Below are 14159 nucleotides of genomic sequence, written 5' to 3'. Positions count from 1 at the left end.
CACCAAAATCAACTTTTTAACTCCAATTCAATCATAAAATAAAGGTCACAAGTTTGTTAGCCACATTGGGCTATCATATCAACACGACTGTGAACGATATCGGTTTATCATGTACGTGTTGCTAGAATGGTATCAGTGCGTTACTGTGAAGTATCCCCTTCTCACTGTAAGACTGCAGCGCACGGAAAAAGAAAAAGGTAAAAATCGTATACCAAATATACCGAAATGAGATTAAAAATTAGAAACAATAAGTCTGAGATGAGTATTTTTTTTTTTTTGAACTTTCAAATACACAATTAGGAGAGAAGTCGTAATTATTCGTAATTATAATGCGTATAAGAATGCTCAGTAAGGTTTCCATGGTAACGTGGCATTTTCAGCAATTAAAAGGCAAACAGCTCATTAACTGCGTTTGTTTGAAGCAAGAGTGTTGTGACTGGTGTTTGATTTTTAAATGGACTACAGACCTCTCTAAATTACTTTCAATGCAAATCGCAATGAGTATAACAACGACCAGCGAGACCCAGGGGTCACATTTTAGCGGGAAGTCCGAGGTCTCAGACGACGACGATTTCGTGCTGATCAAGATGAATGTGCCTCGAAAGTACAAGCTAGCACCAGGATTCCCGGGGTCCCAAGGAGACTCTTCGCATACAAAAAAAGCCTTAAATCGAGATTTGACGGTTCATATTAGTGGCGGTCATGACAAAGATAAAATGGTCGACACGGACGGTGAGTTTGCCACGGTGACAGTCAATCAGATCAATTCTCAACCAAAACTAATGGAAGACAAGAAAGACGGTGAAGACGATAAGGATTACAAGAATAACGACCAAGAAGAAGACAAAGCAGAAGATGAAGAGGTTGAAAAAGAACAAGAAGACGAGGAAGGAAAAGATACCGAAGAAATAGAAGATCTAGACGTAGCTGAGGAATACGAAAACGAGAGCTCAAAAACAAAAGTCGTGAGCGTTCGAAGTGTCGTAGAAGACACATTAGTTCCATTGGCATTACCAAATATCTTCATTCCCTGTCCAAAATGTGCTCTTCAAGTCAATATTTGCCATGTTCGAAGTCACCGAGATTTTCACGGGGCTTTACACACTTTGAAGTTCGCAATCAACTACAGACCTCATTGTCTAAAGACTTTAATTAAAAGAAGAAAGTTGATAATTAAAAGACTGCTCGACTCAAGCGGGAAGGAATTTGCTGATAGAAATCTGCAGAAGATTAACACAGCTTTTGAGATTTTAAGATCCGAGTTGGAAGGAACTGGGAATGCATATCGTGTACTCGAAACAACCCTAGGTAAAGTTAATAACACAGTTTAATTAACATGTTAAACAATTAGTGTCAGGGTTATAATTTACAAATCTTATTAACGCATTTTATCAATGGTTAATGGATGGTTTTTTTGATGGACACGGTAAACTTGGTATTTTTAATGATCCGAATATTTCGTTCTTGAATATTACATCAAAGGTCAGTTTATCATTGATAAACCTCATTGAAACTTTGTACGACAAATGTTTGCCTTACGTTCTTGACCTTTGCTTGATACTAGTAAGAACAGAGCTGGAAATACAATCGCGCAGTAAAGTCATCGTCAAAGCTACTGCTTCGCTTTATTATCATATTTTCTCTACCACATTCTTGCTTGCGAATTTATTATCATTATGGCTTGTTCTTAAATATCTACTTTTTGTTACTTGCCTTATCATTTAAAGTTTGACCAAGTATTTTTAACATGTATTGATCGGTTTGAACTTATTATTTTCAATAGCTGTGTTTACATGGGAACGGTTTTATTAACTTTATAAGATTGTAAGATGCCGCGAGTTTTTTATTCAAGTGTGAGGCTAAAAGCGTTTCCTTCTTTACTTTAGCAGGCATTTTTACCATATCGTTTGTTGTTGTTGTTGTTTTTATTTCTAAGAAGCAATCATATATCAAAAGCCAGAATCGCTCACTGAGACAAAATCTGTTGAGGCAAATAAATTGGAAAAAAAGCGATCAAAAACAAACAAACGAAAAAGATATAAAGACTATACCAAAACTTAGCAATTTGAAATATAGATTGAGTAGCAGGAAAACTGGAGTCGACTTTAGTTTCTCTTAGTATTGTTAAACACTGTTTGGTTAGCATGTTAGATTGCATACCATATATCCGTGAAAAAGTCAACTAACAAGATTGTATGAAATAGTGAAAATTTTGTAAGTCTCAACGGTCTACTGAGGTCTACTGAACTTACTAATTTGTGGAAATTTGTGCAATTTCTTACAAAGTTTTTCACGGATATATGGTACGCACTCTACTTCATGTTCGCCTGCTGCTTTTTGATTGGAACAGGATAGCCTGTGTCAAATGTCGGAATGCGCATTTCACTGACTGACGCGGTCTGTTTCGTCTTTCAGATCCCAAAATCAATAATTTCCAAGGGATGGAACTGTCTTGCAGCACAGCCATTGGATTGTGTGAAGAAAGCAATTCTAATTGGAAAAACATGGAAGACGCTCACACCTACCAAAATCACTTCCTTGAGGACAGACCCAGTTGTTTCATGGGTATATATGATGGTTACTCTGGAAACACTACAGCTCAAAAGTGTGCAAGGCATCTACACGTTTTCCTTCGGGAAAAATTGAGAGATATTTTGAGAGACGAACATGTAAGACTGGACTCATCGAAGGAGAAAGTTGCTTCTGCGTTCAGAGAAGCGTATTTTGATTTCCAGAAGATGCTTGTGAGGACGACCGAAGATGAAGAGTCCTCGAGAAGTCGATGGAGCGGTTGCTCTGCTCTGACTTGTGTTTTGACAGAAGACGTGTGCTGCCTCGCAAACGCGGGAAACGTCGGAGCGTTCCTTATACGTGATAAAGCAATGGTCAAAATACTCACTAGGCAACATGATCTCTACAACAAGAAAGAAAGAGATAGAGTACGAAAATCTAAGGGGTTCATCGTGAAGACGGAAAAATGTGCCCTGATTAATGGGACCCTAGGGACCACAAGAGGACTTGGGAACATAGGCGATATGGATCTTCACAACTGCGTCATTAATGACCCTAAATTCAGGTCCGTAGAACTGTTACCAAATGATCAAATTATTGTGTTGGCTTCGAGTGGACTATGGAAAATGTTTTCATACGAAGAGACTACGAACCTTGTGTTCGGATTCTTCAGAAAGATTAAACAAGACTTACGAGATGTGCTGACTTATGGAGACAGAATCCCTTGTCTTACTGATGAAGGAAGACTTGATAACGAGCATGACGAGATCTACGAGAGGCTCAAAGGTCGTCATACGTACTATAATCAATTCTTACCTCCCAAGACCGCTAAAAACGGCCGCCAGAGCACTGTTAATTTTCTCCTTTTTGTTAATGTCAATGAGGAGAAGAAAGATCCTCATAGAATACGTATGTCTTTGAAGATACCTTGGTGGAAAAATAATCTGGGAAAGAGGCGTATGAGTGACACGTGCCTTAGTTACCAAGGAAATGGTTCTCATGGCGACAAGGCCCAAGAAGCGATGAACGAAAATCAAGAAGATAGATTTGATGAAAATATAGAATCCGAGAGCACAGCTTCATCTTACACAACGAAACCCCGGCGTAGACACTCTTTACCTCATCAGAAAGGACTGAATAAGCTCCACAAAGTATTAAAGGCTGATTTTTCACTGACCCAAAAGGACAAGGAGAAGCTATTGGCCCAGTATTTGGCCAGGAGATTGGTAAAAAGCGCTATCTTGGCAGGATCACTTGATAATCTTACAGTGTTTGTGATTCTTCTTCCCGGGTTCTCCCTCGTTAATGTTCATACTGTGACTCCACAATTACTGGAAAATCTAGAACGACCATTCGGTGTGGGACACTTCTAAATGTGCAAGGAATCAAGGAAGGTCTTATAGCGGTAGTGCACTTGCCTTACCAGTTTGTTGTCTCGCCCTTGATTCGAGGGTGTTTCTGGGAATCTAGTTTTCCTTCCTCCTCAAATTCTAACAAGCTAAATTCTAATTCGATCTGCGAGTAATTTTTTCAGGGTATTTGAAAAATATGAAGTTTTTTTTTGGCAATAGGCTAGTTTCGAATTCCAAATTACCGCTGTGTTTCTTGATTACAGACTCATTTGCACAGGGTTAGCCTCGAGTTTGCGCAAAATATTCACGTGTTACAGTCAAGGTCCGTCGAGTTTCAAAATGCTTGTATTGTTGAAGTTGTGCATTCTTTACTTTACCGTTGGTATTTGTGAATATTTAAACACTGATACGAGGCTAACCCTGTGCAAATGAGTCCGTAATCAAGCAACACAGCGGTAATTTGGAATTCGAAACTAGTCTATTCCGAGGTCGAGGAAAAAACTGGAAAGAGTTGGCATTCAGTGTATGATGCGGCTGTTTTAGGGGTATATATTTCCAAGATGGCAGCTATTTCGTCCTCTGAAACAGCCCCAAAATGCAGTGCGATGCCAACTCGATCCAGTTTTCCCCTCAACCTCGAAATTGCTAATATGCAAGCACGTCCTGTGATGAAAGAAATTCTCAGAAAATGAAGCTCGTGGCATCGTATCAGTGTTAGCGTAAGGTTGATAATGACTGTACGGAAGCAGATCAGTTTGCGGTTTAAAGAAATTATAGAATTGTTTTTTAATATTTCAAAAGATATAACAGACATTTTCGCTACGAAACCTTGAAAAATCACGCCACTAAGGACAGGGTACGGTACTGACAATGATAATTTATTCATTGATATTGCGCAAATACCAATTCATCACTTATTTTCATGGGTGCATATACAGTTAGTATCCCCTGCAACCGTTCTTAGTGTCGTCACGCATTGCGTGACGCGTTGCGTGACGACATTAGGGACCTTAAGCTGCAGGACGGCAACGACGACGACGACGGCAACCATACAATAGCACTAATTGCGCTATTCAATAGATAATCGGTGGAATGTACAAAATACTATGCATCATTGCCGTCTTATGCTGAAAGTAAGACGTGAAATGTCCTATTTTTACGTACTACAGAGAACAGCTACTCTAAAAGCTTATCTTTGCTGATTTTCGTTATCAGTAAAGCGCTTCCAAAAGACGTCATTTCACTCCAAAACGGGGGTGCTTATTGAGTAAAATACTAGGTAAACACGAAATAATAATACAATAGAAGGTTGAAGCGCCTCAATTTCGCCGACGTTGTCGTCCACGTTGCCGTCCTGCAGCTTAAGGTCCCTATTAACAATGGCTACAGGGGAGACTAGTATATAATTGACTCCTCCAGTTGAATTATAATATGTAGTACAAAAATAAATTGGTATTACACATAAATGTTGAAACCGGAGCCTCCTTTTTCTGTTAATTGAGGAAACTATCAGTTGCCTGATATGAAGATCACGGGTGTCGGTCGCAACGCGTAGTCACTGTAAACCTATGTTCAGCGGTCTTTCGCCACACGATTATATAAACAGTAAGCAAACCACGTTCTGTGCGACATACGTTCCTCATTGGTAGCTTGATTTTAACATGGCTGAGCACAATCCAGAAGTAAAAGTACCCGTACTCCCCGATGTTTCAGTGAATCCAATTGTTTGCCAGGAACTACGCAAACCAAGACCACCACCACCAGTACAAGGAGAATTTGTGGTATTATTCCCGTTTTACTATATTGGTCGGGGTTTTCGATACTTGCCGAGTTGTTTTAATGTTCGTGGCAGGATTAGCTGTTTTATCAAGTTTTAGCTCAACTGTATTTACGGCGGCAGAAAATTTCCCTTGGTTTGTACGTTTTGTAGTTCTAATAGCAATGTTTTCTCCGTGTTTTCTAGTTTTGTTGGTCACAACCTAATTATATTTTGGTTGCCAAATATTTGCCAGTTTTGTTTAGTCATGTACTATTTGGCTCAGCGTTATTCATGGCTTTTTGTCAATGCTTTTTAGTTTTGTTTTATTGTGCACTCTGCCTCACTTCTGGCTGTTCGTCCAAAATATTAGCCAGTTTTTGTTTAGTCATGAAATTTGTCTCAGCTTTTTTTATGGCTTTTTGTGAATACATGCTTTTTGGTTTTGTTTTATTGTGCACTCCATGGTTTTACTTCGTTCATACTTATTTCTCACGCCCTCTTTCGGTTCCTTGGCCATCTTTCTGCTGTTCTGTCTTCGTTAAAATCTTTTCTGGGCCATGTTTTGTTTGTCATATATATGATTGGCTTAGCTTTATTCATGACTTTTGTGTTTACGCATGCAGTATTTTGCTATGCGTTTGGCGTGATTTCACGTGCACTTTGTTATGCTGGCTTTGTTAAAAATCTATGCGTTTATTTCACGAGCACGTTTTTATGATGGCTTCGTTAAAATCTTTTCAGGGTCAGTTTTTGGTTTATCGTGACAAGTTTGGTTTTCTTTCTTTATGACTTTTGTTGTACACACGCAGTTGTGCTGTGCGTTCTGTTGTTATTTTATGTGCTGGTATTATGCTGGGCACAGCTTCATCCATGGCTTTAGTCTTTGGGCATGAAATCTTTGTTGTCCGGTTGTGCGTATTCTGCTGTTTGGTGGCATTGAAATTCTTTTGTTCCGTCAGGTTTTTCTTGTCGAGTTTCGGTTTTCGGTTCATAAGAAATATCGGGTTTAGTCAGTAACGTCCTTTTCACTTTCCGTTTGGTTTCACGCGCAGGTGTCCACACTCGGGCCCCACCCGATATAATTGATCTTATTTCCATTAAGAGCGCAGGTAGATACCAACTACATTCAAGCAATAGCTTCAAGCTCAGTTATAGCACAACTAAATCACACTCGACTGGGTTTATGTTTATGCGCCATTACAAAATTCTTTTGTTAAATTGCCCGTACCCCTTTCCCCGTTTCCCTTAAGTATCGCTCGTTTTGTTTCATTTTTAGCATCCTCCCGCTAATCGTGCAAAGCATTCATCTCCCCGGCGAGAATCCGATGGGTTCATCCCTTGGGTGCAGTCGAACGGGAAACCATTTCGGGCTCAAGGGCTGGCTGAAAACAATGATCACATTTCTGATGTTTTCGTGGAATCGGTCAGTTTAAGGGATGGAGTTTGAGGGACGGAGTTTAAGGGATGGAGTTTGAGGTTATGGATTTTAAGTGTTGGGCTTTTGTCTATGGGTGTAGCATCCTTTCCTCAAGCGCAGAGGCATTATGCCCATACCTTAATCCATACGAGTGGAAGGAAGACCACTGAGTATAGATTACTATATACTATAGTGATTTATTTTCGTACCATAATTCAAAGCATAGTTATTATATAAGAATAATCAAAACGAATGAAGATATATGATATTAGTTAATTATCCAAAAGTAAAACTATAACAATTGAGAGCCTCAACCTGCTATACAAAACAGGAATATCAAAAGAGTGAAAACTAGACCAAACAATTATATCAGTGGTTCGTAGAGAACAATTTCAAAGCTCCGTGATCTCTCAAAATAATGTATAATCAACAATTGTGATTTTTGGTGGAATATTTACCGAATCGCTGAGCCTGAGGGGAATAATTGTTTTAGCATAATTTTAGATTTCAATATCAGAGAAAAGTCGAAATTCAGGATAAAAAACGTTTTAGTATTACTTCTCTTGTGGTCAACTTTGGAAAACCTCATTGTCTCAGAATCACCGGTCGCTCAACCAATCACAGCTTGAGAAACTCTATATTCAAGTCTAAAATTTACACTGGAAAGGCAGAGCACAAACACTATTAGTGTGTAACATAAATACCACTAAATACTGCTAAATTATTCCAATCCTATTGTTTTCTATTGTTTAATTAGCACTATTTACCACTAAATAGTGCAAAGTGTTGCACACTTTTAGTGATTGTACTCTATTTATCGTAGAGTAAATAAAACCCTAATAGATATTTATATTATCTTGACAATGAATCAGGTGTGACAATGATTAAGTTGAGAGGCGAGCTTTCTCACTACTTCGTCACCCCTACTTCCTAATATTGGTTACATGAAGGTAGGATGACGTATATCAACAGAGTTAACTCTTGCTATCAAAGTCGCTGTCCTAGACTAGGTGCTATATATGGCTCTAACTTAAATCACACTAAATATTTCAAATATACAGTAGCAATAATATTGGTTACATGAAGGTGGGATGACACATCTTTAGAGTTAACTCTTGCTATCAAAGTCGGTGTTAGAACAATTGACATTTAAAGAAATCGATATCATTTATATTTTTAGAAGTTATTTCGAATAAGCTTAAAAAAGTATTACGTACCGCGCAAAATTTGAGGATTTTGCTATCTTGAAGTTCAAGACATGTATCCTCAATAAATTTTGATTCAGCGGTTTTGAGCAGATTTTGTGCGCGCTTACACCGTGTGCTCAATTTAGAAAGTTAAATAGTCTATAGTAGGCAGTCAACTTAAACTAGATAATTGTTAGATTTTACTCACTGTTAATGGAATTAATGTCCAGAGGATAATTTCCTCAACACATGTCTCTATCTCATCTTAACTGTGCTAATCTTCCAACTGAATCGTCACATCATCGCCCATCAAAAAGAAAAAGGAGCCCAGTACTTTGGTTCACTGTATTGTGGCGTTCTTCTCATGTCGTTCATCGTCAGATATTTCAAACTCATATTTACTGTGCTAATCTTCCAACTGGATCGTCACGTCATCGCCCATCAAAAAAAAAAACAAAAAAAAAGGAGCAAAAAAGAAACCCAATACTTCGGTTCACTGTATTGTGACGTTCTTCTCATGTCGTTCATCGTCAGATGTTTCAATCTTATCTTTACTGTGCTAATTTTTGAACTGGATCGTCACATCATCGCCCATCAAAAAGAAAGGAGCCCAATACTTTGGTTCACTGTATTGTGACGTTCTTCTCATGTCGTTCATCGTCAGATGTTTCAATCTTATCTTTACCGTGCTAATCTTTGAACTGGATCGTCACATCATCGCCCATCAAAAAGAAAGGAGCCCAATACTTTGGTTCACTGTATTGTGACGTTCTTCTCATGTCGTTCATCGTCAGATGTTTCAATCTTATCTTTACTGTGCTAATCTTTGAACTGGATCGTCACATCATCGCCCATCAAAAAGAAAGGAGCCCAATACTTTGGTTCACTGTGTTGTGGCGTTCTTCTCATGTCTTTCATCGTCAGATGTAGGCTTCTACTTGCGCTCTTGCCATCCTTCAAATACGTGTAAAACGTTTCCATAAACATCGACGTAGCTTCGTCATCGATTGCCCATAGGGAACCTATTACAGCACGAGCTCCTGACGCAAGAAATGCTCGACACATGCCAACTACTCCTTCAGATTTGATTTCACCACGACCGCTGTAACAACAGCTTAACACAACTAACTGTGCACGTACTTGAGCCTGCTGTACATCAGCCATGGTCAGCATGTAATCTTCTTCATCTGGGATCTTTTTTTTTCTTACTTCAGGAGATGGAGCAAGTACGATGGTAGCCTTTGACAACACACCGTGTGCAGCAATGTGTACAACAGACGCTCCTTCTTGTAGCCTCTTTATGACTGCGGGTTTCGTAGCTTCTCTTGTTAGTAATGCAGGTTCACCGAAAATAGGGGCAAGGTCTGCCGCCTCTCCTCGGGCATGTTCTAGCGGTTCAAATTCTTCTTCTGTTTCAACGCCATTGAACATGACTCGACCAACTAAGGGATCACCAATAATCAATGCCTTTTTTTTGGAGTGATGCTCAACTGGCAACTCTTGGACAAGCTTTAAAGATGCTATCGAAGGAGCCATTCTAATTCGCTTTGTCTCTGACAAATATTGTCCCGTGTCTGGGTCCCGTAGGGCAGCAAATGGTACTTTGTACAAGGACCCTTCAGGAACAATTACAATTTCGTCTTGTTTAATTAAACACTTGACATTGTGTATTAACTTGTGGTACATTATTTCCAGGCCACTGGTCAGGATGTTCTCATCGTTTTCTGACGGGTTTCCTCTACATCCACAAATAGAATGGCATTGTTCTGACAACCTTTTCTCTTTCTGTTGAGTCAACAATCGTGTTAATTCATCTTCCTTGCGATTCTTGTTCTCTTCAGAGTCGTCTATGGCGTCTAATGTTCTGTCCTCACAGTTGACTACTTGACGCACTTTCATATCACCAAATGTTTTATCAACAACCTCCTCTAAGCATCTGTCACAGTATTGGAAATGTTGGACTGTAAATTGTAGTTCCTTTCCTGGTTCGACAAGAAACGTGCACAACTCATCAAAACACGTTGCATAAAACAGTAGAGTGTAGTTACTTCTGGAGACAAGAGACTGAATATCAGCGTACGGTAAACCCTCTTTAGGAATTTGTTCTTTCTCCATTCCATAGCTTGAAACAAGGAGATCTTTCAGGGCTTTTGCACGACAATGGTCAGACAAAACCAGAGCTTCTTCGTACTTATTTGTTTCGATAAGAACCTTCAGAAGCATCTTGTAAGTTGTTTTGTATTTATCAACAAAAGCTATTTTGAATCGATCGTTTTGCTTAAGACCATCAAATATCAATTCATAGCACTTAAGCGATTCTTTGAATGACTTCTCAGCATTCTCAATTTGCTCAAATTTATAATAGACGTTTCCTAATTTAAAATAGGAGATTGCCTGTTCGAACTTTTCGCCCGCTTTGAGTGCGACATCTACTGCTTCCCTTTGATACTGTATAGCTTTATTACATTGTCCGAGTAAGGCATACATCTCAGAGATATCGTTCTTACATGTACATGATAGTGGATGAAATTGAACGCTGCCATAAGGTACGTGTGCTGCTGCTAAAGCCATCTCAGCGTCTTCGAGACATGAAATGGCTTGTTTGTAATCATGTTGTTCTCTATAATTTTTATAGTTTCTGTAGCTTTTAGAAAAATGGAGCAAGCTTTGATTTTCCCTACATTCTAGGACATGATTAAGATCTATCATTGATATATCTTCATATCCTTCGGTTATACCAACTGCATCAAGAATCATATGAAGATGTAAACTAAATATGCTGACGCTAACATTATCTTCTAGAGCCCTAGCTACTGTCATGCCTTTTGTTATCCATGAATAAACATCATCAGGTTCTCCTTTATTCATGTTAACTTCCCCTAACACTTTGTACGCAATCATCTCAGCCGCTTTATCACCAGATTCTTTTGCGATGGCAAGACATTTTTTACTGTATAATATAGCATCTTCATGTTCTCCTTTATTCATGTTAACTTCCCCTAACACTTTGTACGCAATCATCTCAGCCGCTTTATGACCAGATTCTTGTGCGATGGCAAGACATTTTTCACTGTATAATATAGCATCATCATATTCTCCTTTCTTCAAATAGACATTACCTAACGTCATGTACGCATTCATCTCAGCCACTTTATCACCAAATTCTTGTGCGATGACAAGACATTTTTTACTGTATAGTATAACATCTTCATATTCTTCTTTCTTGAAGTGAGCTTTCGCTAACGTCAAGTACACATTCATCTCACTCACTTTATCACCAAATTCTTGTGCGATGACAAGACATTTTTTACTGTATAATATAGCATCATCATATTCTTCTTTCTTGAAGTGAGCTTTCGCTAACGTCAAGTACACATTCATCTCACTCACTTTATCACCAAATTCTTGTGCGATGACAAGACATTTTTTACTGTATAGTATAACATCTTCATATTCTTCTTTCTTGAAGTGAGCTTTCGCTAACGTCAAGTACACATTCATCTCACTCACTTTATCACCAGATTCTTGTGCGATGGCAAGACATTTTTCACTGTATAATATAGCATCATCATATTCTTCTTTCTGCAAGTGGGCATTACCTAACGTTATGTAAGCATTCATCTCAGCCTCTTTATGACCAGATTCTTGTGCGATGGCAAGACATTTTTTACTGTATGATATAGCATCACCATATTCTTCTTTGTGAAAGTGGGCATTGCCTAACGTTATGTAAGCATTCATCTCAGCCTCTTTATGACCAGATTCTTGTGCGATGGCAAGACATTTTTTACTGTATGATATAGCATTATCATATTCTTCTTTCTTCCAGTAGGCATTCGCAATCGTTATGTACGCATTCATCTCAGCCTCTTTATGACCAGATTCTTGTGCGATGGCAAGACATTTTTTACTGTATGATATAGCATTATCATATTCTTCTTTCTTCCAGTAGGCATTCGCAATCGTTATGTACGCATTTATCTCAGCCTCTTTATGACCAGATTCTTGTGCGATGGCAAGACATTTTTTACTGTATGATATAGCATTATCATATTCTTCTTTCTTCCAGTAGGCATTCGCAATCGTTATGTACGCATCCATCTCAGCTTCTTTATGACCAGATTCATGTGCGATGGCAAGATATTTGTTACTGTATAATATAGCATCATCATATTCTTCTTTCTTCCAGTAGGCATCCACTAAAACCTCGTACGCATTCATCTCAGCCTCTTTATGACCAGATTCTTGTGCGATGGCAAGACATTTTTTACTGTATAATATGGCAAGATCACACTCTCCTTTGTAAAAATGGGCATTCGCTATCGTCATGTACGCAGTCATATCAGTCACTTCATCACTAGATTCTGAGTCCTGTTTGATGGCAAGACATTTTTTGCTGTACAATATAGAATAATCATATAATCGTTTCTTCAAGTAGACATTCCCTAACCCCAAGTACACAGTCATCTCACTCACTTTATCACCAGATTCTTGTGCGATGGCAAGACATTTTTCACTGTAAAATATAACATCATCATATTCTTCTTTCTTCCAGTGGGCATTACCTAACAACACGCACGCATTCATCTCAGCCACTTTATCACCAAATTCTTGTGCGATGGCAAGACATTTTTTACTGAATAATATAACATCATCATATTCTTCTTCCTGCAAGTTGACATTCCCTAACGTTATGTACGCATCCATCTCAGCCATGTTATCATCCATCATGGGTTTAATCAAAGCAAAAGTGCAAAAAGAGAGGAGGTTCAAATCTCTGTGTTCCATAGCAACTCCAAAGCAATCTCTGTACAAACGGATCACTTGTTCTGCAGTATGTCCAAGGTCCAAATATGTTGCAGAAGCAGCTGCAAACCAAGCGAGAAACATCATCTCTTCCTTTCTACTAATGTTGTTGCTACTTGTGGTGTCACCCATCGTTCTGTTTATTGCGTCTTGCAGCCTTCCTAAGCGTTTATACATCTGGGGATTTACACAATAGGCTCTGAATAGTGTCTGTAATACTGATTAAGAAAGATTAGAAAGCTTGTAATTATTCTAACATGTTTGAGCTAACTTTGATCGCCAACCTCTTGAATATACTTTGGAAGTTTGTTTGACTCCATGCCTTAGTTTTCATGCTTTTTGTCTCGTTTGTGACAAGGTCAAATCATGAATTTGCATTGAGTACTTCACTTATGTCTCACCAATGTTGACTTCATGTCTTACTGAGCTTGAAAGGGGTTCCCCTCGAATACACCTCAAAGACCAGCGAAGAGTCAGTATCCAAATCTGAAAGTCACTCAAAATCCACACCAAGATCGATATACGAACTGGAAAAAGAGAGAAAACTAGTCACTTCAGTCCATTTATTTATATTAATCATCAAATTTAAAATTTCAATATTCTTTTCCCCACGCAGCGCAGTTCAAAGTTGAAAGCTGTGCTTCAGCTGTGCCAGCTTCTCTGAGCGACAGCATCAGTTTTTTACCACTCTTTTCATTGCTACGCGATGATCAAGACAACAGTCAGGACAGGGAAATTGCACAATACACTGCTGCCAATCAAAGAAATTGGTCGGTACCTTTATATTCTCTCATTGGTACACCGTGGTAATAGTAAACAGCGTATTTAAAGAGTGAAATGTAAGGCAAAATTTCTCTAGTATGGTAACTGTCTTATTTCGCGACAGTGGAGCAATGAAAGTTATATTACTGATGGTCCAATGGCTCTCAACTATTAATAAATAATATATTAATAAGTCGAAATAATGATAATAAAAAATATAGAAAAAATAAATGAGATTAATTTTTGCTACATTATGTAGGATTGGCCTGTATCGAATTAGGTAACAGCATATATAAGTTTATCAAAGTGTGTCAATTTTTAAAATTAAAATTAAAATGTTTATTATGCCACAGGGAGCCCAATTT

The 14159-nt window shown here is 38.5% G+C and overlaps 1 protein-coding gene and 1 pseudogene across 1 annotated transcript; one reads left to right on the top strand and one right to left on the bottom strand.

Annotated features, from left to right (window-relative positions):
• The first annotated feature begins 288 nt into the window (after positions 1 to 288).
• Positions 289 to 5329, top strand: LOC116293419 (uncharacterized). Its single transcript, XM_031700842.2, has 2 exons — positions 289 to 1308; positions 2416 to 5329. The coding sequence occupies exons 1-2, from the start codon at positions 330 to 332 to the stop codon at positions 3882 to 3884; spliced, it is 2448 nt and encodes an 815-aa protein (XP_031556702.2). The 5' UTR covers positions 289 to 329; the 3' UTR covers positions 3885 to 5329.
• A 3391-nt stretch (positions 5330 to 8720) lies between these two features.
• On the bottom strand, positions 8721 to 13535 carry LOC116293399 (uncharacterized; annotated as a pseudogene).
• Between the last annotated feature and the right edge of the window lie 624 nt (positions 13536 to 14159).

Source organism: Actinia tenebrosa, unplaced genomic scaffold, assembly GCF_029948245.1.
Source record: "Actinia tenebrosa isolate PJP-AT-01 unplaced genomic scaffold, QUT_ActTen_1.0 PGA_scaffold4__44_contigs__length_22323623, whole genome shotgun sequence".
NCBI classification, from domain to species: Eukaryota; Metazoa; Cnidaria; class Anthozoa; order Actiniaria; family Actiniidae; genus Actinia; species Actinia tenebrosa.
Note: the sequence above shows the minus strand (reverse complement) of the source record. Positions and strands in the feature narration are given on the sequence as shown.

Excerpts from the sequence above, each read along its gene's own strand:
- LOC116293419 (XM_031700842.2), top strand. The coding sequence starts at position 330 with ATGCGTATAAGAATGCTCAGTAAGGTTTCCATGGTAACGTGGCATTTT. Across the intron at positions 1,309-2,415 it reads TGTACTCGAAACAACCCTAG|ATCCCAAAATCAATAATTTC; the intron begins GTAAAGTTAATA and ends TTCGTCTTTCAG.